The sequence below is a fragment of the Manacus candei genome, unplaced genomic scaffold, assembly GCF_025592945.1.
Source record: "Manacus candei isolate 608988 ecotype Guabito, Panama unplaced genomic scaffold, ASM2559294v1 h1tg000061l, whole genome shotgun sequence".
NCBI classification, from domain to species: Eukaryota; Metazoa; Chordata; class Aves; order Passeriformes; family Pipridae; genus Manacus; species Manacus candei.
Window position 1 is genome coordinate 424489 of NW_026138109.1, and position 27565 is coordinate 452053.

The 27565-nt window shown below is 38.9% G+C and overlaps 1 protein-coding gene across 8 annotated transcripts in view; it reads left to right on the forward strand.

Annotated features, from left to right (window-relative positions):
* Positions 1 to 27565, forward strand: part of SLC38A9 (solute carrier family 38 member 9) — a 52260-nt gene that overhangs the window by 3339 nt on the left and 21356 nt on the right. For 7 of the 8 annotated variants that reach the window (XM_051804685.1, XM_051804683.1, XM_051804688.1 and 4 more), the window contains 10 exons: positions 3689 to 3840; positions 11655 to 11787; positions 12458 to 12579; positions 12729 to 12792; positions 12901 to 12994; positions 13860 to 14030; positions 16568 to 16627; positions 18775 to 18972; positions 23110 to 23217; positions 26660 to 26766. In XM_051804685.1, the coding sequence (XP_051660645.1) occupies positions 3737 to 3840; positions 11655 to 11787; positions 12458 to 12579; positions 12729 to 12792; positions 12901 to 12994; positions 13860 to 14030; positions 16568 to 16627; positions 18775 to 18972; positions 23110 to 23217; positions 26660 to 26766 (1161 nt within the window). In that variant the 5' untranslated portion in view covers positions 3689 to 3736. Of the gene's footprint in view, positions 1 to 3688; positions 3841 to 11654; positions 11788 to 12457; positions 12580 to 12728; positions 12793 to 12900; positions 12995 to 13859; positions 14031 to 16567; positions 16628 to 18774; positions 18973 to 23109; positions 23218 to 26659; positions 26767 to 27565 lie in introns of those variants that run through there. The other variant, XM_051804689.1, reaches the window with a different exon arrangement.

Consider the following 27565-nt stretch of genomic DNA (forward strand, 5'->3'; position numbering starts at 1 on the left):
TATAAATATATATATTTATATATAACAAATAAATATATAATATATTTAACATAATATATTTAAATATATTTATATTTAACATCATTCAGTGGTGCATAACACATACACTCCTTTGCTGTCCAGTGTTACATGAAGCAGACTCTAAGGAGCAGGGGAAGAAAAGGGGTAACATAATGTAAAAGATGTGTGATCCCCCAGGCTGTGGCTTCAATTACACTTCTATTAGCGTTGCCTTCTTCTCCAGACCATACTTACAGTCTTTTCAACTGGACAGTGAAACTACTGGTTCTACGAAACTATAACCTAGACAACCCCAAGCCAGCACCAGAACAACTGTATCCCCCTTTAGATTTATTTTTTAGATAGATCTATTCCACAGTCCTACTTATTCCACCAAGACAGAAAAGAAGACAAATAGCTGTGCCACCGGAGACAGGGGGAGGAAAGACAGCATGAGCAGCAGGGAACAGCATTGCTTTTAACTCATAGCACTGCTGAAGACAAAGTGCCATGAGTTTATGTCTCCAACTGCTCCATTCCATGTATTAAAAATGTTTATTGAGAGTGCAGTCCAGTCAAAAAGCATAGATTGTAGATAAAAGAGAGGCTAATCAGGTTAATTGTTCTTCATTTTGTTCTTCTGCTTAAAATTGTCCTTTAAACTGTCCTGACTTCAGCTGCAGCCTTTACATGTGTGATAGCTGCCTCTGTTTGTAGAGTAACCAGACACTGGTCATAAGCTTCATTGTTATCAACAATAAGCACTTAAAAAATAAACTGTCTTTGCAAATCCAGCTTTTAAGTGACCCTGAAGAGTCAGTAAACAGCAGCTCCACAAGCCCTAAATCATGCTGGCAAGCCAAACTTAGTGTATGATATGTTTAAGAAGGATTATTTTTTTTCACGGAACACTATAAAATCTTCTGGGTTCTTAATTTATAGCCACAGTGTGGAGGAAATCAAACTGGTAATCAGTGTTGTCAGCATCCGTCAGATTGATTTGTAAAGCACAAGTAAATTATTGGTTTTAAGGAAGGGATATGCATTTGATGTCTGCTTAATCTGTGTCATAAACCATGGCCTGTGGAAGGAAGGGATCTCAGAACTGCAGTCTTACAAAAACTTCCGTCTAAAAACACTTCCAAGTATTTGGGATTTGAATTTATTTCAGTTTTCAATTCAGGCATTAGGACTTTAAATTTTCATCTTCATTTTTATGGCTAGACCTGAAGTGTGATTTAAACTCTTAAGAGAGATGCAAAATGCAGAAAAAATGAGGGGTCTGTGTTTGAGACCTAGGTGTGTCTGTTCATAAAATCATGAAAGATGTTCAGGTAAGAAAGATAATAGAATAAAAGAAGATAATCTCATGTTTTAATGGGAATGGCAGAGGTGTAGGTGTAGCAGTGTGTGAAATCTTTGGGGCCTGTGGTTTTGTTTCAGAAGTATTTAGTTGCTGCAGGAAGCTGATGTGCACTGGGGTGAATTTTAACCATAAGAGTGCAGGATATCAGTAAGGAGAAAGGAAGTAATACAGTTGCTGTAGAAAAACAAGGGGAACCAACAGAATTGAACAAAAATGGAGTTTGGAACGGAACAGTGTCACATGAAAGGAAGTAAAAATATTGGTGTGAACTAAGATATCTCTTTGTAGGCAGTGCTAAGTAAAGGCGGATTGGGAAAGTGATTTTGGCAGTGTGTAGGAGAGACAGAAAATAGGAAATGAGGAGCAGGAATCCATTCGCTAAAGCGTCACCAGAAGAGCTGAGAAGGATGAGAGAAAGTAAGACATTCAGTTGAGGCCAAAAAACAAGCAGCAATATTGTGGAAGAGAAGGACTTCAGGGTAAAGAATCAAAACTGGTGGTTTATAGAAGGTCTAGAGTGGCAAAAGTGAGGAAGCAGTAAGTTGGCGTGGGTAAGAGAATTCCTGTCTTGGAAAGGATCTAGAAAAGGGTACAGGAAAAAGCTTTAGAGAGTGTAACAGCAAAAATGAAGTTCAAGAGAAAGAAAAGCTATCAGCAAGTACAAATAAGGCTCTTAAGATTGCCTCAGTTATTGCCACTGATCACTTATGTCTGCTCAAAGAGAGAAAATGAACGAGCTAAAATCATGCCTTTAAACTCAGCAACTTTGCTCAAATCTCTTGTCATGGGTGTTGAAACTAGGAGGAAACCGTCAGCACTGCAAGATGAAATGGCTTAATCCATGCTCTATCCCTTTCCTTGGACAGGCATGCAAGTGTGCCTATCTGTCTGCCAGACAGACAGCAAGCCCCAAGCTCAACACTGATTTGGATTTAAAGCAAAAGAAAGGAAGGTTAATTTTCATCTTCCCCATCCAGTTCAGTGTGGGATCACACAAATGCCATTGAGCTGTCAAAGGCAGGACTAGTTCTTTCAGTACTATTTCCATGAACTGGGCCCTCCAATGATTTTCTCCCCTTACAAACAGAGAGCCGTTACCTGTGTCTGTCTTCTACAAAGCACTTTCTAAGCAGGTTGAGCCAGCCTTAGTGCTTCTGCAGTCCCTGTCATATGCTCTTTCAGTGTTTACTTATGCCTCCTTTAGCAATTTTTTTCAACCCCAGAGAGTGGAACTTTCCTTCCTTTTTCGTTGTCTCCTTCAGATTATTTGGTTTGGTTTTTTTCTAGAGGTATTAACAGGATAAGCTAATGGAAGAGGTTTGACAACATGCAGCTAAGAAGGGGTAGAACTGTGTCACTGCTTACCTAGGGTTGGTGTGATTTCTGGGATTGGGCCCTCACAGTGTATTTCCATGAGGATGCAGAAGGATGATACATACCTTATTCTTTCCATCTTGTCTTCTTCCATCACTACCCCAGGTTTCAAACATCCAGTGCTATCCCTTCCTTACCTTGTGCCAGCTCTGATTGTCATCTCTTTCCATCAGCCTAACATTCTAAAGCATTCTGAAACATTATGAAAGAGCACATCCTTCTACCATTTTTGTTTGGAGGCATCCTGGCTTCTACCATTTTTGTTTGAAGGAGTCCTGGCTGAGGAATTCTTTAGGAGGTAGCAGGGATGAGAGCTGTTAAAGCCATTACATTTGTTTAGCTGCACAAGACCACAGAAAATCCCCCATGAGGACTGTAATTCAATCTAAGTCGAAATCCATTAGCTTGAAAGTGGTCTGCTCCCCACTATTTGGCCCATAGTGGTCTGAATGCATGTAATAGTTGTTATTAATGCATTATTAAACTATTTATTGCCTTTAATTCAAAAAGCTTGGACACGGTAGACTGCAATAATCTGATCCTTGTTGTGGAATTGGAATAAACTGCACATGTATGTGTCTGCTGCAAAGTTTGAAGTACTGTAGTGAAACAGTAGTCTCTAATAACTGATAAATTATTCTCAGCTGTACTGTTACACAGCTCCTTTAGAGATTTAAGTTTAATTCACATTGCCTGTTGCAGCGCTAAAAGAGATTTAGAGCACAGTTGTACATTGGCCAGTTTACTTAAATGGATAGTGTGTTCTAAAAAAATACTGTTCCCACCTTACCTGTCTTGTGATGTTTGCATTATGGAATGAGAATTCTCAAGTGGCAAGGTGAAGGTGCTTTGCACCCCAGGAGCTTCTGAAGCTGTGGGATTCTGCCAGTGTTAAATTTGTAGCAGGGACACAGTTTTACTTAACTGCAGTTGTCTCATTTTTTTTAGGCTTGAATAACTGACAGAATCTAAAAGAAGGAGACGCATTCACCAAATATGGAAGAGGATACCAAACCTATCTTGGTTCCTGTGGGAGGCAATGAAAGCAATTATGGAATCATGAACATACAGTTTAATCCAGAAGACTATAAGTGCAAAAGGTATGAGGAAGGCTCAACCTACAGAATTATTATATAGCAAGGAGTAGTTTAATCTTTACTTTTAACAACAGAATCCTACAAAGACAAAAGACTAACATTTGGAAACTAGGATCTGAATACAAACAGTTCCTACTTTGTCTGTATATGATACTATTCTATTTCCAGGCACTAGGTGAACAAGTGGTATTACTGTGTTTTGTTTGTAAGGGTAAGACTTTTCTATTGCCACCATTTCAGAGAGAGTTCTGCAATAAGAACTTGGCATGTGGCTTTTAAAGTGCTCTTCAAACATGGAATATCATGTGTGTATACTGGTGTGTGATTTTTTTTATTTAGCACAACCAACTGAAATGTAGAGATCATGCAAGAAAGCTTGCCAGATGGTGTTGGTAAATGGCTGTCAGTATGTGTAGATGGTGCTGTGTGCATTCTGCAGGTGATGCTGGAAAAATACATTTTTTGTTAGTACTAAGGGAACTGAGTGACCTTTACTGCCTTTCAAGTTAAAAATATGTAGTGCTTTTTGAGATTGAACAAATATGAAAAATTCAGCAGTCCAGCCTTACTGCTGTGCCTTCAAAAACAATACCTATCTAGCTAAGTGGTTATTTTGCATTTTTCTTGAGAGTTTAACAGCTCTGTTTCCTAAAGGAGGTTGGAGTGGGAGACTTCCTCTGCTGCAGTTAAGATTTCTGTGGGCTGGTCCTGGAACCAAAACTGAGATTGGAGTGGGAACTACCCTTCTGATACTATCTGGAGGCACCAGCTCTGCAATTTTATATGAAGGATTAGCCCTGTACCACCTCTTGGACCCTGTTTATGTTTTTTTCCCCTCTGCATCCAACATCGTATTTCAGTAAAGCAGTTTTCCTGAAGAAACTGAAGATGGCACTGTTGTATACAAAATACTGTTGTTGAGATTCACTTCAGCCAAAGAAAGTTTTTTATGATAGTGCTTTGCTGCTGTCTCAGCCTACTGCTTTGGAAAGCCATCAGAGCCTACTTATATGCGAGCCAGGGGCTAAACAATCTCTCTTTTGTCTGCCAGCAAAGGAAGAAGGATAAGGGTCTGAGTGAGCCCAGGGGAACAAACTGAGCACAGATGCAGGAGCATATGGAGTCCTGTATATAAAGGTTAGGAAACGCTAGAGTACCTTCATGTGGGAAAAGGCAATTGTGCTAAACGAAATCTTGCTCTATCTTATTTTTGGGGAGTATCTGAGCCCCTCCTGGCATAAGAAGACTGCTAGTTTATATGGCTTTTGGAAGCTCCTTGTTCTGAAGGAAATATGTATTTTGTTTAAAGAGGAGCAGTGGGTTTCAGGTGGCGTGGTGATGCAGTGGCAATGAGAGAGGTTTACATCTTTTTGATATATCAAAACACCAAGACTCACTTTTTTAAGTGAGGTTAGGTATTGTTTTCTTATTGTGTTGTTGGCTTTTTTCTTTGTGATTTCCCAGGTTTGGAGACTCAACTTCTTAAAATGCCACAGCCTGGCATTTGGTTCCCTCCCTGAAAGCAAATGTACTTGGATTGTGTTCCCACCTCCACAACCTCCAGCTGTGCAGATATGTTTACTTTGTCCATAATGCTCCTCTCTTGAGTTCATTCCCCCATTTTCTGCAATCTAGTTTTTTGCCTTCTAAGCACGCAGAGGGACAAAGATGAAGGGCATGAGCCCTGGGATATCAGAGAGGCCTGGAAATCATAGTGGGGCCGAACTAGTTTGAACTCCATCTCTGTATTAGAAGAGGCAGCTGCAGACTTCAGAACAGGCCATCAGGGTCTCTGTCACTTGTAGTCAGAGCAGTGGGCAGTATGAAGGGCTTCTTCATTAGACCTTTAGGGAATAGCAGCTCACGGGAAGGAGGTTTATTATGCATAAAAGTATCAAACAGTGCAAGTGCAGGGGTACAGTGCAAAGTATGGTCTGCTTACTTTGCTCCTTTTTTTGACTCGCTGTTCAGAAACCTGACCCGACATTGGTTGAGATAGCTCTTTGGTTGAGATAGCTCTTCAAGGGTTTTGTTTGATTTGCTTGTAATTACTGTTTGTGCTGTTCTGTTCTTTTGTTTGAGTTGCTTGAGATTTGATGGCATTTGCATAGTTATTTGGTTTTCTTAATAGCTTGGAGGATTTGGGATTTTTGAAAGGCATACTTTTCAGTGTTTACACACAAACAATAAGCTAATTGTTTGTTAGAGTTGTAAATTACTTTGTTTAGTATTGTTTTGCTAATTTGGGGGAAATATAAACCCACTTTTAATCCTTTTAAAGAGGATGTTATTGTTCTTCGCAATGCCCCGAATTACTCACACCGTATTTAATGTGTTTTGCCCATTTTGTAGGTCCCTTTAAAAACTAGAATGTCATTGCTGCAGTGGCTTATTGATGATTATTGTATGCAAGAGAGGGAGTTTCATGTTTTCTTTTCGTTGTTCTTTAAATCTTTTTAATGTCGACAGATACTGCAGTTGTCTGCAGGAATACTTGAACCTTCAAAGAAGCAGTTGATGTTTCGTGTTCTTTATTTTACATATGAAAAACCTTGACAATGCCTCCTGTGAAAGGGAGATCAAGGCTTCTAAGCATTTTTCTATTCTTTTTGAAGTCACATCTTTCTCACAATGCAGGAGACATCAGCAGGTGAAATTAAAGTTGTAAATTAACCAGTGTCTGTAGATGGCAGTCAGAGAAGCCTTTTACATGCAAAAGAGGTTGATTCCCTTTATTTTCAAAGTTCTTTTAACTTACAAAAATGCAGACAGTGGTTGGCAACCTGTGCAAAACTATCTTTCTTGCATCCATTATGCCTTTACCACTCCACACCCATGTGGTCATTTTACTTAATTGCGTTTTCCATTTTTCTCTGTTGCTAATATTTTTACAAATTCCTAATATTACTCTTTTTAGCTGGAAAGAGTTGGAAACTCTGTAATTAAGAACCTTCGTAGTTCTTTGTAAGCAAAGAGTAGAATATTTTTGCCTTTGACACAGAAGAGTGAACAGTGACTGAAATGTGGTGAGGTAAAGCTTATGATTCTTAACTTGTTAAAATTTTGTGCTTTGAAAGGTTATTTTGGTTTTGCATTCAGCATTTTAAGATACTTGCATGCTCTTGCTGTAATAACTGTAATCGTGATATGAAAGCAGAAAAATTTTAAGTAAAAGGCATTGCCAAGAGAATGAAGATCTTACAGGATAACTGTAAGCACAGTGTTTACAATGCTTCAGTAAATTTAGATACCTTAGAAAGTCAGTCATGGAATTCTTTGGCACAGGTTTCCTTAAGCGAAGCACACTGACATCTGTAATCATAGAAGATCCTGAGTTGGAAGGGATTCACAAGGGTTCTCAAGTCCAGCTCCTGGCCCAGCACAGGACAACCACAAAAATCACACAATGTACCTGAGAATGTTGTCCAAAGGCACCTTGAACTCTCTCAGGCTTGGTGCCATGACCATTTCCCTGGGGAGTCTGTTCCAGTGGCTGGTGTTCTTATCCAGATAGGCAGTTGCCAATTATGAAATAGCATCTTATGAGTATAGTCTTATTATGACTTCTTTTCCTTACTTTAGTGTCCCATATAATGAATCAGTTTTACTCCTCAGTTTCTCCTCTGCCATATACAGCATTCCTGTAATAATTTGTTAACTCAATAAAACAATAAAGCTATAGGAATTTACTAATTTATTTCTGTGTAACAATCCTACTATATTCCTGAAAAGTAAATTAGTGAAGTGTCAGAGAAATGGCTCCTCGTGATCTTTTTGGAGAAGAGGAAAGAAATTCTAAAGCAACCTGTAAAGAAGTTTTTCTTTTTCATATTTGTTTAAAAATTAAAAGTTTGTGTTATGTGAAGTCATTAATACTGTCATGTAGAGCCAAAAGACACAGTGGCACAAAAAATTCTATTCCATTTTAACAGCTCAATACTTAGCACATTTTTGATCAGAACTCCAGAATCAGTTGTTTGATGTTTAAAAATACTTCAGCAGAGGTACTTGAAAAACAATATTATTGAGTTTAAAACTTGAGATAGATGTTAGTCCTACTCCTTCATTGCTCTAAAAGTTGTAGTATATTGCTGCAAATATCCAGAAGAAAGATGTAGCACCCTTATGCATTTGCAAAATTGTATGTGGTTTGCCAATGTTCCTATTGTGCTGTTCCCTCTAACACTCCAATCCAACACTTGAACTTTGCCTACCACAATATTTGGAAACAACCTTTATCAAGAGCGTCCCTTCATTTTCTTTGCTTGCAAATATTGCTACTGAACTTCAAAATATAAGAAGTTTGGACAGAGGCCCTCTTCTCTCTTTTCCAAATCTAGAGAATTCTTATTCTCTGTCTCTTTGTGTGAGTGATAAAAGCTGAGTTTAGCTGCAGGTTTTCTGAGAATGGTTTCTGAAGTACACGTGTGGAGTGGAGTAGAGTGTGTGGAAGGTGTGGACCTCCTGCATGAGTTCCTGCAGTTGTCCATGTTCATGGTGCTGTGGAAAACAACTCTGTTTTACTGATGTGGTAAAAGACGCCCTGGCAAAAGAGCATTATTTTTCAGGCTATTTAATGAAATATTAATTGTAATTGTGTTTTTCAGTATGGATAAAGTTTAATGGACGCTATAGTTTATCTCAGTGCATGGAAATTGTCTGCACTGTTTCACATCCACAGTCACACCCTCCAGTCATGTAACCTCTCCCCTTCCCCCAGATCAAATTGTGCACCATCCTTTTCATAATAATTTTGCCATGTGAGACATATAATGTAATTACCTTTATAAATCAGTGTATTTTAATAGAAATCTGTTGCAACTGCTAATGCTTGCATGTACAGGAGTGCTTGCCCACTAGACATATGGTTCCTAAACAGAGTTTTTCAAAATATATCCAAGATTATATCCTACCTGCTTTGGGCTTTGAAAATCTCAGTCTTAGAGAATTTCTTTGAGTCTTTGAGAGAGCTTCTTAGGCTCCTGTCTGCATATGCCCTACAATCAGTTTTTGATCTGGGTGTTGCTGGGAGCAGGGAAATGACCTTGATCCTAGACAGAATGCTGCCCTTTTCTAGTGGTGATCAGTGAAGAAGGTTCCCTCCCAGCCTCCCCCCTGGGAGGCAGAGCAGAGTCAGACTGACAGAGTCAGCATCCAAGTCAGACTGATTTCAAAGAGATCTGCAAGAAACATAAAGCTGATGGGTGGTCAGTCTGGTCAGTCTGTTTTAGCAGTGACTTTCTCTGTAGGCCTAGTGCAGTGGTACCCCAGAAGAAACAAAATGAACTGCTGCTTAACATAATTTTCATTTTCAACAGATGTACAGTAGAAAGGATCAGGAGGGGAAGTAGCTCAAGTATTGGCAGCAATAAACGTGTGTACTCCTTCAGTCAGGAGGCAGAAGTAATGGATATGTAGAATTTCTTAGGACTTTTTAAATTTTATTTTCCTTACCCATAGATTAGATTCTGGATCATACGCTTCTGTTTCGTGCTATACCAAAAATTCCTTGTTTAATCCAGACCCTGTTGATAGTACTGAAGAAAATTAATTGTCTTTAAAGAATTTCTTACCTACAGATAGGTTTTTGCCGCATGTGATTTTTTTTTTCTTTATATTTGGTTGTTGACTAACAACACTGCTTTCCCCATAGAATAGGATGCTGTATTTATGTTTTCTATTATTTCAGTTTTAAAATCATCTGTGGCTTCTACTTAAATTACTTTAAAAATAATCTCCTGCTGTCTTCCACTCTGGAAGAATTTTCTTTGACGTCCACATCAGCAGTTGTTGAACACCATTTTCAAGGAAATCTTCATGAAGGTCTTCACACTATGCAGTTGCTGTAAAACTAGCAAAACACATACCTTTAAGTGTCCTAAGTACAGTGTGTGTCACTGATTCAAAAAGAAATCAGCAGAGAGATGACTGGAGGTGGGGGTGCATTTAAGCATATTACTTTTCCTGTTTTCATAGCTACAGTCTTTATTTTGCAGGTCTTCTAATGAAATAGTTTTAGCTGTGTCCAGTGATTGGACCAGACTCATAAATTTTAAGCTAAAACAGGTGAAGTCCTTAAGAGCTGACAATCCACGAGTATTTTTGCACATTACCTATATGTGGAATTAGCCCCATGTGCCTAGGACTTGAGTAATAAAGCTTATTGCTTAAAATTTATTCTTGTTCAATTGAGATATCTCTCTAAATTGTTTATAAGAACACCACAGAAAATCAAACACAAACCAGAGATTTCCCCCCTCATAATCATAGGAAAAAAGAGGCAATTGAGAGTGTTTTAAAAATTCAGTGTTCGTTTGCATTTCAGTAAGTGGGAAACAACTTAGCAAATCTAAGCCATTTTTTACTTGATGAAACAAGATGTAAGAATTAATTAAGTTTAAGATGAAGAAAAGAATGAATTTGTGGAAAGGGAAGTTTGTGTTCTCTATTTTCCACTTTTGTGAGTCAGGTTTTCTTAGTCTCATAAATAATCCTTCCTGCTATGTCCCCTCAAGTACACAGGAATAGGGACTTACTTTAATCTCTTCCAAAGATAGAGGAAAACTGTATTCCTTGTATTCCTTCCAGGTGAAAGGTGGTGTCATGGTACAAATGCTTATTGGTGTTGAGAGCTGGGGCATGAGGGGTTGACCAAGTTCCTTTGTAGTCTGGAACAAAAATGGGTATTGACAATCAGTCAGTTCAAATAGATTTTGCTTATATTACAGGAGAAATGGCATTGATTTATTTCTGACCTAATTTCTGTCCTTGGTAGTCAGAAACTTGTGGGTCCTGATTTTGGAGTGGTTCTTGTTCTAAGTGATGTAAACATCAACCTGGAAGAAGATCAGAAAGCTGTTGAGGTAGTTTTAAAAATTAAAAAGCCTGGTAAAAGGAAAAAAAACCCAACGTACCAGGGCTTAAAGGCCACCATTGTCCTCTCTCTTGTTTGAGAAATTAGCTTGTCAGTGCTAGAAGTGAATGTATGCTAGAGCATAGTATACCTATATGGAAGTAAATTATACTTGATTAAAAAAAAAATCTTTGCAATATCTTGATTTGGTCACATTTATCTAGTAGTACCCCTTGGATGAAGCTGGATTTATATTGTATTGTAACTTTTACTTTGCTTGCTCTACCTCTGTGAGTGCAGAGAAAAAAAGGGGCATGTGATGTGCCTGCTTTCTCCTTCAGTGTCTGTGACCATGCCTGCAGTCTAACTCAGGTGGGGAAGAGGAAGGGAGACAAATTCCATTCTCTGTTGCATTGGCTTAAAAAAAGTATGGGCACATGGACTTATTTGGGCTTGGTTCTTTCCCCATTAAACACAATTCCATACAGTGTTTTTTGCCTAAATTAGTAGTTCCTAACCGTTTTTATAGGTGGTCCTCATTACCACTGCTTGTTCCTCTCTTTGCTTTCTGCTTCTGCATTCTCATGCTTTCTGTTCCTCATCACTATTTCTGGGAACACTGATTATAAGCTCTAATAAGCTTGCCCAAGGTTATTAACATGTATTTCTGGTGTGATTCATTGTTGAGAACTAACAGACTGTACATTAGGTCTGAATTTCGATGTTAGGCTGCCCTGCAGAATCTGAGCAGGAGACCATTTTAATATGGATGATATAAACTCATGGTTCTTTCATGGATGGCAGCTTCCTTCATGGCATTGATATTTTTTTGCATTTGCTTTATGTCAGTGAATAAGAGAATCATCCTGAGTGTTGATGAGCTATTCTGTGAGTTGTGTGTTAGCTCTTGTATTCTAGCGTTTTAAGGGTTTTCTTTTTTTTTTCTTTTTTTTCTCTCCTTTAGACCATTTCATGTGGAGCCTACAAACATAGTCAGTGTGAACAACGATGTGCAAAGAGTTACTGAGGAAGCTTCAGCAATGAATAAGCGGATTCATTACTACAGCAGGCTCACCTCCCCTGCAGACAGGGCATTGGTAAGGCAGGGCCACATGAACTGGGTGGTCTCTGGCATGTTGGGTCTTCCACAACCTAGATTTGTATCAGCAGGAGAAATAAAAGGTGGGGAAGAATCGCTCTGCAGCTTGCTCGGAACTAAATAACCGGTAGCTGAGTGCCTTAAATAGGTCTTGTTTTATCACAAGCTGTGATTTACTTCTTGTGCAATGCCTTCACCATTAAAAGAAAACATACAAACAACTTGAATTTTATAACATGATCTAGGCTGCCCAGATGTATGACCTCATTTCTCCCATCTATGAGATTTAAACAGTGGTCAGCTGCAGTGATTGAACTATTGAACTAGCATGATCCATGCATAGTGTCTTTACAGACATTTTGCAGAAGAAAAATGCATATTTCTGCTGTCTAGCTAAAAATCCTATCAACTGTTGGTTTTTTCCCCTGGGGAGAAAATAAACGTAGTACAACATTTTATCTGGTTTTCTGGTTGGTTTGTTTTGGCTTGGTTTGGTTTTGGTTTGGGTTTTTTTTTTCTCATTTGGGTTGGGGCTTTTTGCTGGTTTTTCTTTTTAATAATGTAGTGTCCTGGAAACATTTTGTGATTTACAATGGTTGACTTGCTGTATTTGGTACAATAGTTACTGTGGTGTTACTAATACATCTTACTTTTTATCCATTTGTTAGATTGCTCCTGATCATGTACTCCCAGCTCCTGATGAAATCTACGTCTACAGTCCATTAGGAACTGCTTTTAAAGTTGACACTTGCACAGATGGCTACGGTAAAAACTCCAGTCTAGTGACAATGTATGTTAAGCACCTTCCCATATATTAACCAGAAAATGCATTATTATTGAATGTTCTATATTGCATGCATAACTATTGTAACTAAGAGGGCAATATGAAATAAGAAGGATTCTTAAATTATTCACTGAGTTATTTTCTTTTCTTCCTAGATTTATGATATGGAATACAATGATGGGTACATCCATATTAAGTATCCCATGGGGAATAAAACAGGTAAACTATGAAAAATGTATGTGTATGAAAACATTTTTGGTATCATGGCTTGCTCTTCATTTTTCTGTAGTATATTGATAAATAAGCTGTATTTCTCGCTCTTAACAGGCAGGCTTCACTTCTGGAATTATTCTCATTTTACTCATGGGCATTTTGACTCTTTATTGCTGCTACAGAGTTGTGAAATCACGGCAAATAATACGTAAGAAATCCAAAGCTTTATAATGCAAATATTTCCTTTAAGCGTGAAATACAGATATATAATAGATTCTTAGTTTATCTACGTCTTTACTATATGTTAGACCTGACCTGCAAATAAAAGCTGTGCCTTTCGATGTCTCTCTATTTTTTTAGTGTGCATCTAAGCTCTGTAAGCTAAATGATCGTCTTCATTATTAGATGATCCTTCAGTTGCTTGGGACCTAGGTGGTATAGCCAAACCCAAATTCTTAAAAGCAGGATTTCAGATGTTGACTTACTAAGTGTTTGGACTTAGGAAGGGGCTTCTCTTCTCCAGAAGCACTGTCTGGTTCTCTACATATATTTCTGACCAAATTACACAGTGGAACAGCATGGGCTGTAGCTGCATCCCCTTGTTCTGTATATCTGTATTAACCTAATATTTGTGTGTATTCTGTGTTGAAAACAATTTATGGACAGTCACCCAACTGCCAGCTGCTCTAATTAGAATGTAGTTTTATTGTTACAAACATCTTGCAGCTCTTGTAGTTGGTGCTTTTGTGCATAAACTAACCACTCACTTGCTCAAATAAAGGCCATTAAGACCTCCAGTTTGTGGCAGTGCATTTCAAGGGAATTGTTGAGGAACAGTTCTTGGTCAAAGTAGTAGGATGGCCACGATAACAGTCTCTATTTCAGGCTTCTTTGGTTGAACATTTAATGAATATTATATTTCAAAGTTACCAGCAGTTTTCTTAGTCCTTGAAAGCACTGTGGCTGTGTGTCAGAGTATTCTAAAAAAAGAACATAGTCTTTCATTAATAGTTCTACTGACTCTAATATAAGATTTTGTTAAAGTATATTTCTGGTTTTTGTATCTTTTTCAGCTTTAATAGATACCTCAAACTGGGAATTCCCAGATGTTTGCAAGTATTACTTTGGATCCTTTGGTCAGTGGTCAAGCCTCTTGTTTTCTATGATATCGCTTGTTGGAGCCATGGTTGTTTATTGGGTGCTTATGTCCAACTTTCTGTTCAACACAGGGAAGTTTATATACAGTAAGTATACATTTATTGTTAACTTTTACAGCAATCTTGTGGAAAGATCAAGACTTTGCTTTACACTGAAAAGGTCTGTTTTATGTAATCATGATTTTCCTGCTACTTTGCATGCAAAATCAAGTCTGCATGTGGTGTTGTGGGCACAGTTATGTGTGTTTTCAAAGCCACTTTCTCAGTCTCTCTCTCAAAGTGCGGTTTTAATGAAAGACAAAGTACCATTCATCTCGTTTGCATGTCAGTAATGAGGCTTCTTGGTGTAATTCAAACAACCTAAACCTGGTTGCTTGTTTTCACTTTGTCTTTTCACTCCCTCTTTGTGTGTAACTATTTGAACAGCCATATAATAGGCTAGACTGTTGAAATGATTCAGGTTAATGAAATGAAAAAATCTAGCTTCATTCCAGATTTCAACAAACACACTTAGAGTGTTGCTATATAGAAAGGTTTTGCAAGTGTTTGTGAAAAAACAATGAGCTGTAGCACAGTGAAAGAACAATGCAGCGTGTGGTATTGCTACAAAACAGGACGATTATTTACACCCTTGTATGTGCACAGACATAGAAGCATTTGTGGGTACAGTCAGTTAGATAGAGTTATGGGAATGGATGATGGAATTGAGAGCTTTGACAATCTGACTCATAGTGTTGAGTAGCTCAACTAAGATTTAAGAATTTCTGTTTTGAAGGAGTTAGCAAATCTCTGAGGCAAATAACAGCACAGATACTTAGACCTCTTAAACAATGTTTAATTAGAATTCCCACCATCCCTGAAGGACATGCTTTATTGGTTAATGACTGATGTATTTTACAGCTGACCTAATTTATATGTTGTTATGGCCATTTCATTATAGCCTTGGGGTTATTTTTAATAAGTGTAACTTTTGAATCCTAAATTATTCTAAACCAGATAACTCCAATTCTAATAAGCACAATTCAAAATGATCGAAACACTTGCTTTTCCCTGGGGTCGGCATGTTATTTTATCACTTATCTATATTTGTGCAGAATTCTTACTTATGTTGTTTGCTCTGAGATAACAATCATTGGATTCTTGTCCTAACTTTCATAGTTAATTACTAGGTTATAAAATGGGTAATAGGATGTAGGTTTTACACAATGGCACCTTCCAGGCAGGTATTTCTAAGTATTCTAAGTAGGCTACTATATTTAGTTCTAATATATTCAGATGACTTTTTAAAAGATTTGCATATACACTTTAGGGGGGAACAAATTGATTTCATGTGGGAGGATGGTTTAGAAGTCAGTAGTACACAAAGAATGCAAGAATTGTGAGCCAATGTAATGTCATGTCTTAATTTTTTTTAACATGATGTCCCATGCTTTTGTTCTCTTTTTGTTTTATGAAGCAAAAATTAATCCACAAATGCAATTGCTGGTCCTAAACCACTTTTTAAGTATAGAAGAAATGTTAGTTGGCCAGCCATCTACAACTAATCTTAAAGTGCTTTAGTTCTGTAAGAGCTATTAATTCTTTTGATGGCTTCACACTAGGTACTTCTTTTTTAACTAGCATCCCAAAACAGTGGTGAAGTGAGGAGGTGATCAGTGATTTTAGTTAAATCTTCTGATTGTTGTGTACACTGAACCAAAAGAAGTAAGTATGTTTGTGATTCACGGTGTCATAAATCAAAATGAAGAAAGAAAACCGGTTTTCTCCCCACAAGACCTTTTGTGTTCTTTATGAGAAACAAGCTGCTGTAAATTGCTTTTAAAAAGTCTGAGGCCAACTGGCCCTGCTGATCTTCAGTGTGTGTAATACAGCCACATGCAGCAGAAGCAAAATTTAATCAGTGACACAATAATTCAGTTTCCAAGCTGATGGAGCATTTTCTGTGTGTATGTATACATAAATAGAACAAAATTGATATCCAATACCCTCATACAGGTGAAGCTGCAGAAACTGGGAAACAACTGGTGTGGTAGAGCAGTAAAGTATCACAGAAGTGTACAGCAAATAAAATACTGCTAGAGATGCCTGCAGACAGTAAGACTTAAACCTTTTTCCAGAGTTTCCCATCTTTAAAATACAACATGGAAAAAGCATATCACAGAGCCTTTTCTGGAAAAAAAAATAAAATAAAATTAGTAGGGGAAGCTTTTTCTGTATAATACCATCTGGACTAAGGGAATGTTTGCATGCCCTTTTTTTCTGTCCCAAAAGAGGCTGGATTTAAGATGCGTCTCCTCACTGACCTACTGTTCAACCCTGCAGACCGAGGAGCTGGGACAAGCAGAGGTGTGCTAGTGGAACAGGAATCATCCTGAGAGCATGGAATCTTGGGAACTCTATAAATGGACAGGGCTGCTGAGAAGAAAGTAGTACAGTGTGGAGCTACTTTAGAACAATTCTAAAATTGTTTTAAAATATCCTCTTGGGGCTGGAGGGGGTGCAGGCTGCTGTATTTCTGATGAAATTTAAAAAAAAATATTTTCTTACCTAATTTTTATCAAGTCAACAGATAAATACCTAACAGTAGGTTTGGGACATTGATATCAAGATATTTTTCCTTTCAGACTATGTTCATGACATTAATGTAACAGATATTGTTCCTGGCACCAATGGAAGTAACAAAGGTAAGAAGCACTTAATAGTATTGTGTTTCCTGGTTTGGGGTGGGCAAATCATCGTGTTTCCATGCCTAACCACATTCCAGTTCTAAAGTATATATCGTAAGTTCTAACTATGTTTTTAAAAAACCTGTAATTTTCTCTCTGGCCTTTGTACTTTCACAAATAACCACACAGTTAGAAAGCTTAATAATTGGAGAGGAAAAAAAAAGAGAAAAGAAACTGGGTGTGAGAATAAGTATTAAAAAGCCAATGACAAGTTTGGGTATGCCAGATACATGCTCCTTAAAACCATGAATGTTAGTCTTCTTGACAGTAGTTGCACAATGAGGAATTACCTTAAGGAATTTTAACTTTCACACCCTGAAGTTGAGGCGCCTCAACTGTTTACTGTTTAAAATCTTCTATGGGGCAGCTTTGCTACTCACCAGTTCTGCACCAAGACTCTTTTTTTAAAAACTTATGTAAGAACAGCTTTTATGATGCTGAGTGCAAAAAAAGAAACAAATGTCAGGCTACTTGAACTTCTTCTTGTGTTTTTTTGGAGAGTCGTATATTCACATTCGCGCAACTAAGAGGAGAAAATGGAGTCAGGTATGAAAATAGGTCTGTTGAGAGTTCTTAAGTAGGCAGAACAGTGTAGAATGAAGGCAGGAGCAAGGCAGGCATTGTTAACCCATGATTTTTTGCCTGTGAGTAGTGACTGAATTTGTAGTGCTTTGTTAAGAAGCAGAAAGGTTTCTCCATCCTGGGTGCATAAGAAATGAGGAAACATATCCTAACCAGCTGGGCAGCTGTGTGTCACAAAAGCTGCAGATGGGTTTCTAGAGAGCAGATGATAGAGTCAGGCAAAGGAATTCAAAAATAATTCTGAAAAACAGTTGATTTGCATTTGCACTGGTGTTGAATCTTGCTTCTCCAACAGTCCTTACCAGCAAGACACCAGTAACTGCTGCAGTGCTTTTTCTCTTGTGCTCCCTCCTACTTCTGCTGTTCTCTCCTGTTCTTGTGCAGCAGGGGAGTATATCTTGGAGGCAGAGTAGACAACAATATTCCACACTGTCCTCCACCAAATAAAAGATCTGAAGCATCTGCTTCACAAAATTAAGGGCTGCCAGATGTTCAAGTGGCTCTCGACAGGACATTCAGGGCTACCAAGGAGATCAATAAGAACAAAAGCATTTTTCAAGGTCTGAAAGACAATCCTCTGTTAAGCATGAAATTTGCCAGAACACTTTTTACACCTTTGCCTTTTTAACAGAACAGGAGTGCAGCCAGTGTAGGAGGGGGGCTATTGAGTATTGCGGGATGCCAAGATTTAAAATAAGACGTTATGAGAACAATATGACAGGTTTATGTTTCAACACATAACTTCATAGTCATGTGTTAGAAAAATCAAATGAACATGATTTTATCAAGGAATCTTTTTGTTTTGTTGGTTTTGTTGCAGTCACTTGTTCAGGTGCTGCCACTGATCAGCCACCATGTAACAAGAGTGTGACGTTGCCTTTTAGCAGTGTTACGGGAGCATGTCTTAAATTTCTTCTTTTATGTACAAGTGATGTGCTTGGCCCTGGCACAGCACCAAGATGTCAAGAGCTTTTTGGTTTAATGTGTGAGTTTTAGATGTGCCAGTTGCTTTCTTGCCATCCTTAGTTTACAGTTTCTAGAGCAATGTGCAGTAATTCAAGATCTTCTGTACACAAAAGTACTTGCATCTTGGTTCCTATCTTACTGAAGTGTTCAGGGACAGAGTAGGATGCTAAATTTGCAGCCAGATGCAGAGGTGCATTGCTAGGATTTGATCCAACAGGTGCACATAGGCACTGAACACACCTAGTTATAAGTATGTGACCTTGAAAGCTGATCCTGTCCCACAGCTTGGGCTTCAGACAGATTATCATCTTTGTTGTGCTCAGCTGGAAGAACTGTAGCACTGTCAGATTAGTGTGCAAGGTGCCTAGCAGTGGAATCTTAGCAATGAACTCCTGATTAAAAAAACCAAATAGAAGTGAGGAACTGAGATGTCGAGCATTACTTTTGAGCAGTGCTCAATAGGTAAAACACATCAGAAATCACAAGTCTTGGCTGTGAATATTCTGTGCAAGTAAAACTCTTTTAATGTGAGAATATTTTTCTTTCCTTTCTTCCAGTCATTTGTCCAAGTGCTGCTAGCGGTCACCTGCCATGGAACAGGAGTGTGGTGTTCTCTGCTGACAACATTACAGGTTTTACACTGTTTGAGAAGTGGTGGAACAAATCACAAACAGTACCATTTTACCTGATTGCTGTTCTTCTACCCATGCTAAATCTGAAGTCTCCATCCTTCTTTGCAAAGTTTAATGTCCTAGGTAGGTAACAAATACTATGAAAGCATTAGTTCATTGTAACTAAAATGTATAGAAGACAGTGAAAGCTACTCCATTAAGTAGAATTGTAGTTTCTTTTAGGCTAGAAAAGACCTCTAAGGTCATCGAGTTCAACCATTAACCCAGCACTGCCAAGTCCACCATTAAATCATATCTCTAAGTGCCACGTCTACACATCTTTTAAATACTTCCAAGGATGGTGACTCAGCTACTTCCCTGGACAGCCTGTTTCAATGCTTGACAACACTTTCTGAGGAGAAAGCTTTCCTAATATCCAGTCTAAACCTCCCCTGGCACAGCTTGAGGCCATTTCCTCTTGTCCTATTGCTTGTTTCTTGGGAGGAGAAACAGACCCCCACTTGACTACAACCTCCTTTCAGGAAGTTTTATAGAGAGATGAGGTCTCCCCTGAGCCTCCAGGCTAAACAACCCCAGCTCCTTCAGCCACTCCTCATAGGACTTGTGCTTCAGACCCTTCACCAGCTTTCTTTCTCTTTCCTGAACACTCTCCAGCACCACAATGTCCTGCTTCTCTTGAGGGGTCCAAAACTGACAGTATTCATGTCACAGATGCAGCCTCACCAGCGCCCAGTACAGAGGGACAATCACTGACCCGGTCCTGCTGGCCACACTATGGCTGATACAGGCCAGGATGCCATTGGCCTTCTTGGCCACCAGGACATGCTGCTGGATCATGTTCAGCCACTGTCAATCAGCATCCACAGGTGTCCATTTCCACTGGGCAGCTTTCCAGCCACCCTTCCAGTATTTTCCTGGCAGCCCATGTTGTGCCTCAAAGGAGGTTGTTGGTTTATTAATCCCTGTCATGGTTTGAGATCCCCAAAATTCTAATTCCCTAGTCTAAACCCCCTCCCCCATCTCAGCCTAGTATAAGATGTGTTTTTTCCAGACAAAACACGAGACTCAGAATGGGGGAAAGGGAATATATTACAATGACTGTACAAATAAATATTATAATACATTATACACACGATCACAACTATCTCTACCATGACATAAGTATTTACAATGGATCAGATCTCTTCCCCCCTCCAAATAAAAGTCCAGGAGGGAAGAAGGACAGATCCCTTCTAGTCTCTACTCTGAGCAGCAGTATCTTCTAAGGCAGCAGTCATCTGTCTTCTTCACATGCAGCAGCTGATAGCTGGATTTCTTTTCAATACACACAAGGGGATCTCCAAGCCCAAACGAGGGTCTTTCAAGACACAAGGAGGTTTCCTTTCACTCCTCTTGGCTCTCCTTCGACTCCAAGCAAAGGTCTCACCTGTGGACTGCCAGTAGGGACTAAACTCGCTTCACCACAGGCATATCACAAAGTGCAGGGGCATCTTCGTGAAAGTCCCTTCCTCAGGGGGGTTCACCCCTGAGTCAGAACATCTTGGGCAGCATTCAGTTGAAAGCCTTTGCCTCAAGAGTTCTACCAGAGCTCCTGTGCTCTGTCTCAGGCTGCCACCTTGGCAGCAGTGGCGAGGGTGGGGGGAAGGCCAAGGTCAACCCCCTCTGCATTTCCTCTCTGTCCTGGTCCAGCTTTCCAGGACACTCTGAGCTTCTCAGCTCCTCTCTGCAGTGCATGGTGCACTTCACCCCTCCCTTCTAGGACGTGAGGGGTCTCCAAGGAGTGTGGGGGGTCTGGTTCAGTTCTTACCCCCAAAACTGTCTCTCTGCTTCTCTCTCTCTCTCTCTCTATCTCTCCTTGCAGGAGTTCTTTCTCTGGTGCTGCATGCCTTTGTTGCTGCTTGGTCTTATCTCTCCTGGCTCTCTGCCTCCTTCTCCAGCCAGTGTTGCTTCTGCCGCCGCTGCTGCTGCTGCTCACAGTGAAGAAACATCTCACAGCTACAGACACATAGTCCAGTTTAACACTGTTCCAAGTCTCTGTAGCCCCCAACTGGCGCTGAGGGGGGGGCAGAGGCCCCAAGGGGCTCCAAACCCCTTTCTCATGGTGTCAGAACATGGCTACCACTTCTACAACCAAACTACAACTGACTTTCTCTTCCGTTTGCTTGTGGTATGTTTACATTTCGCAGGAGCGCAGATTGGACAAAACTTCAAAACTTCCAGGGGTCACCACCCCCTGGGGTTTTACCATTTTCTTAGCTTCAGGGGGAAAACCTGGTTCAAACCACTACAATCCCATAGGCTGTGCTTTCTGTGCTGCTTTGCTTGAATCTTACAGTTAATAGGGAGTTAATTTTTCTTCCCTTTGCTTGCTTGATAATCCTGTAAAACAAGTTCCAGTACACCTACAACCGATTTTCCCAAATGGTGGTACACTTACTACTATGCAGCGTTTGATACATACTCCTTGGGTATAGTCAGGCATGCCCTTCCTCGCCTGGTAAACATTTCAAAACAGGCAGTTACTTCCAAAGATTAATTGCTTCTGACCTGAAGTAATTGGCTGCCAATCAACTGATTAATTAATCACAACATCATTCATGCTTTGTCCCAGCCCCCAATACAATGGGCTGTTTTGTGCTACAGAGGCAGCAGTTGTGACTTTTTCCTTCCATGTCTTGAGATAGAAGATCAAGGTGGGTGGGGTTGGTAAAGTGGATAAAGCACATGGATGATGGGTGGAGTTGGTCACAATTTATGGAGTATCAGGGGTCTGAGAGCATAGCATTGAAGCCCACAGTGAAGAGAAGGGAAAAAGTAGATGGAGGTCAGAGAACAGGTTGAAAAAGTTGGAGATGTATTGTAAAGTAGGTAGAGGACAGGGATTTGAAGGTCTTGGTTGTCCTCTGTTCCATTGTGACACTTTATTAGAGCTTGAATCGCTGCTGTTGGAACTGCTGTGTAAATACCACACAGGAATTTGGGTACTTGATAGTGTTCCTGTGCAAAGAGGAAGGTTTTTGTGTAGATAGGTATGACATAAGGAATAAAACCCCCTGAATATTAATTACTCATAGTTTCGATAGATTATTATGTAATTCAGAAGCTGTTCAAAGTTGCCTTAATTTTTGTAAACCTTGATGTTTATAGGGCAAGAAGAAACAGAAGGCAGTTTTTAAAATGTTGACTGTAATCTTAGTAGAGATCTTTCACTTACCTTTATACTCATGGAAACCTAACTCACTAGGAATCTACAGAATATTTTAGCTCATCTTCAAGTGCAGAACCTTTTATCTTCCTAATGCCTTGATTATGCTGTCAGTTGTAATCAAATGATAATTTCTTCAGTTATTTTTTAACCTGGCAGATATTGCTAGAATGAAATTATGGGGTTTTTAAATCTATATTCTAAACTGTAAAAGTCTAATTTTTTGGTTTTATGTAATTATAGGCTGTTCTCTGTTCACTAGAAGTATTACTGGCCAGGAGGTGAATTGCAGTAGCCTTACTTATTGTTGCTCAGTTTTCTTCAATTTTTGAACAGTTGCTATTCTGTCCTTATCTCTTTCAAGTCACCTGAGCCAAGATCGTATGCTCTCCATCCCACATGAATACACAGCAAGGCATTTATACCCATCTGTGATCTTATTTGTAGTGCTGTAGCTGTGCAGAGTACTGCTGGATGCCTCTGAACCAATGAGTTGGAATGCAAATCCAGTGTTGTGATCAAGGTCATCCAAGGTTATGATTAAGACAAGGCTTTAATTTGTAGCGATCAAATATCATTATCAGCTTCTAGCTCCCAGTGTAAAGTTCACAATTGTAGTAAATGTGTTTATTTCATTGGGCTGTTTGGTTCAAAAAATCAGTGACTAAATGAACATTGTAATAGCTGGAATACTGTTACCAGTGTTGTCTCAGGTTAGAATAAAATCCTGACAGCTGAAGCTGGAACTGATCTGTTAGTGCCTAGAGACTTTTCTACCTGGCCAGCAACAGGGATTACAGGGTACTTCTTCCACTGTCACTAGTGCAGAGCCTGGAGAACATTAAACTTGCTGAAAGCTTGCATTGGGTGCATTATTTTTTCTCTCTGACCTATTAAAGAAGTAAAGAAAAAATTTAAACCTAGCCTGCCATTAAGAATGAATACCAACCTCAACTGTTTAGGGTATTATAACTAGTTGGATGAAGAAGAAATAAAGCCCTGCATAAATACTTCCTACTACATTATGGTGTTTGTTTGGCTCTTGTTTTTTCCAGGTACGGTTTCAGTTGTCTACCTAGTTTTACTGGTTACAGTAAAGGCTGCTCATCTGGGAATACACTTAGAATTCCACTGGTTTACAGAGAATGAATTTTTTGTACCAGGTAAGATAGTTAAAATGCAGTAATGAAGCATATATATTCCTCATTCACCTTTTAACACCTCTGTGGCATAAATAAATTGAGGAAATGCTGTCTGATGTTGCATGTAGAGGAAGGATGCCTTGCAACGAATCCCTTTCCCAAGTGATATTCCTTAACTAAGAGACAGTATCAACAGTAGAGGAGTGCCTGTCAAAGGAATCTCCAGCATTTATCATGTGACAGGGAGCTTGCCATAGTCCTGTTTCACCTATATTATTCTATGTTCTTGCACCAATTTCAGATCATGCCTGTTTCAGTAGCAATTAAAAATGACAAACTGTAGATAGACTGGCTGAAAAAGGTGCTTTAAGTTCCTCACACACTGTCTTACTTAAATGAAATAGCTCATTCACTGAAATTTGTAAGTACAGTTTTCTTGTACTTCCCAATCTATCTCAAGTTTTAGGCCATAGTCTTAGTCTTGTCTTTCAGACACCCATTAGCTCTCCAGTATGTTTTTCTGCAGTGTTGTTTGTCAGCTGTTTGATCTTTCCAAGTTACCATTCAAAATTACTTTCTGAGATGTCACAGTCACAAAGAAGTGGCATTTGGTATTGCATGAACAGATAATCTAAAAAGATTAGTTTCTTGTTTAAAGAGGCCTGGAATAAGAGATCTGGGATTATGTCTTAGTTGGCTTTTCCCCATGCCTTAGCAGGTAAAAACTGTATGATCAGTTAGCTCCAGGGAGCTGTGTCCTGGACTGTTGAATACTATCACTCCTTCTGTCCTTAGAAACAAGAGTATTTTGTCCTGCTTTAGAAGTTACTTATTTACTTAAGAGGAGATATACATCTTCTTAGGGTTTCTTTTGTTGGTTTGCACATTTTTAGTTTCACAGTCACAGTAAACATTGTACTAAGACTTAGACATGGGTTGCAAACTATTGCTAGGTCCTATAAGGTAGACTTGGAGAAAGTAAGGATAACTTTAAAACATTCAGATGGGTTTTTAGTTACTGTAACAAGATAGAAATCAAAAAAAGAAACATTCGAGTTGTTCCTGATTTCTAATGGAGTCTGTTCTAGTTGGTGGAATTATAGTAACACAACGTGGAAACGAGTAACAAGTCAGTGAGTAAAATACAGATAGTTGAGTAAAGTTAAAAGTGATATGAAATTCAACTGATTTAAGTGTTTGCAGATCACAGTTGCAATGTTCTTGCACCTACTTATTCTTTGTCTTCCCCTACCGCTCTGTTTGGGTTGATTCAGCTCTCTAGTTAAACTGAAATTGACTGGCACAAAAAGAAGTAGAATAAGCAACTAGTGTATTCCATGTATGCTTGGTGAAAGAGAACTGCTTAAAAAAATTAGTATTCCACTTCTCCACCCCCCAGCCCTTAGTTGTCATCAAATCTGTTTGTTCATTTTTCTGTGACTGTTGAAGGTCATTCCTTCTTCATCTCAGCCAGGAATTCAGAACTCTATTCAACACCTGAATGCCAAAAAACAAGTGAAAGGCTATGTAAAACAGTTTCTTTAGCTTGGTCACATCACCAGGGGAAAAAAATTATTGTCCTTTCTGTCTGAGTCTTCAAAGCTAGGCAGCTTTTGTGAGTATGACTGTGTACAAGAACGAAACAGGTGGTTTGAGGATGAACTGGATTATCTCCATAATTACTTGAGAATCCCCTTGTCTACTACAGCATAAGTACAAACTTAAAGATAGATGTACATAGTTCGGAAACAGTGCTATTTATGCTATCTTCCTCCCATCACTGCATTTATTTTTAACAAGATGCTTTTGTCTCCAGTGTAAAAATTTGATTTTCAAAGCACTGCATGATTAGCACCTGGTTAATGACTTGATTTTTTTTGTATGGCATTATTCTTAGTGCTGTCGGTAAGTAGAAATGATATTTGATCATGTGTTGCACAGTAGATAGACTGCAATGTTTAGTCTTGCTCCACTGTGAGCATGGAATCATGGTTTTAACCTGAACTGCCCCAGTAGACAGTCTTCAAATGCTCACATGGCCTTATATCTATGGACTCTTCCTGAGAGTGCAGGAGAAAATATGCCCAGACTGTGGTTCACTTGCAAAGCCACATAAACCAGAAACCAGTCTAAGAAAGAAATCAGGTTTTAAGCCTCTTGAAGTTCATATCCAAGATCTATTAAGCAGTACTAGTGTAAAATGAGTTACAGCATGACACACGTGTGCCGCAGGTCTACTGAGAAGTAAAGCACCCAGTAGTTTAACTATTTTGGCAATGTGTCTAGTACTGCCAGGAGATAAACAAAGCATATAGCTAATGCATACAAATCCAGATACTACTGATAGGTGTACTGATGGGGAAATGCGGTACTGAAAGAGCTTCTGAATCTGTCAGTTTGCTTTTTATTATTGAGATTAAAGTAGTGGATGGAAAACAACCCAAAAAGTCACTTGCAATTAGTTCTATCAGTAGCGTGTCATGCTAGTTGGGTAGTGAAGATACAGTGACTCCAGCCCTAGGGAAAGCATATTCTTTCAGCTTGGATGAGCCCTCCATTAGTTGCCTGGGGTGTGTTTGCTTCATAGCACTTTACAGAAATCTCGTTTAAATATGTTTGCATGGAGCTCTCTGTGGTTTGATCTGTAAGGGTGTGCAAACCTCTGGTAAGTGTTCTCCTATACTGCTGGATACTTTCAAGAAGCTGAGCTATCTCAGGGATCTCTAACTGCTGTTAATACTCTGAAGAGCGTATATATTCTTATGTAATACCAACTGATGTGTTTCAATGATGTTACGCATTGGTGAAGTCCTAGACCATTTGCAGCACTTCCAGAATCACCATCTTGTGAACATGATCCTTTGAGTATTAAAAGAAACAAAGCAAAGCTATTCCCACGGACAAAAAAATTTTTTTGTAATATATGCTGTGAAGCATGGTAAGACAAGAAGTTTCTCTGCCTTTCTTTATGCCCTGGTTTATAAGCAGAACCTCTTAAACATCTACAGATATAATTTTTCCTCTGATAGCATAAGTGACTTCTTAACAACTAAAGACACAGGACAAATGATTCCTTACCCCTGTCTCCCTGTTCAGGAACCAATAGGTACACAGAGTCCCTACACTCAATTCCAGCCTTAAAAATCCTTTCCAGTTAAACTGTTGAGAAGCAGAAAAGCTTGTATGTGTAAATCCTAGATTAACCTAATAATCATTGATGGTTGGTGTCTATTGGAAAAGCCTTGCTGAAGAGTGTTATATAGGAATCACTGTCTTCATGCATTTTGTACTTCCTGATTAAATATTTGCATTGGCTATAGTCCAAGATAAGATGGAGTGTCCCATTTCAAAGTGGAGGTTCATGTTTCTACCAGTATACTCCACAGCAGTGTATGTCCTCTGCATTTTGGTATTGTTTGTTTCAAAGAAGTAACTTATTATCACTTTTTTTCCCCTCTTTTAGAGTTTAGAATTCTGTTCCCTCAGCTCACAGGGGTTCTAACACTTGCCTTCTTCATCCACAATTGTGTCATCACACTTCTTCAGAATAACAGGAATCAAGAAAACAATGTAAGTAATTTCACAAGACTGTGCTGATTTGTATCTAGATTTCCAGGCAACAGTAATTTTTTTCCTATCTGACTCTCTGGAAATCAATCCAGGGACTGTAGTAGCTTCAGAAAATGTAACTCGTTGTGATTTGATCAGAAAAAGGTTATACATTCTTTTCTTGGCTACCAGGGAATAACAGATGCATTACAAATTTATTCAAATGAAGTCCTTGAGGAACATCCCAAACTTACTTGTGGTTAAGCTTGTATTAAATGGCCAAATTGCACACAAGAGGCAGAAGATTTGACAATGTTGAAAGACTCAAGAAAAACTGACCAATTGAAGAATGAAAAATGCTGGAGAGTATTGGGCACAGGACTGATTTTAGCAGAATCCTAAACAATAGTTTTAGGGTCTAGATAGTAGCTTTTCTTAGAGTTGCTTCAGTAGTTTTGTGTCTTAATCCAAGTCAAAGTCCGCAGAGAAACTCAACACAATTTAGGAAATTGTCAAAGTTGAAGCCTGGTTTGGGAACCTCTGTCATATGTAGTCTTTGGACTGGACCTTTTCCCTTGATAAGGTTATGCAATGCTCATCCAGCACATCCAGCTGAAACTGTGATCTTTCTTATTATCTTCCCACTATAAAATACAAAATAGAGTAAACATGATATGCAGTTAGAGTCTGAGAGTACACTTTTACTGTAACTGTTTTGATTATTTAATTTCTTCCTCCCTACTTTACAAGGTTCTTGTCCAGCTTCATTAAAATCTTAGCTGTAAAAGTAGCTACAATAATGTACAAAGAATTTAAAATA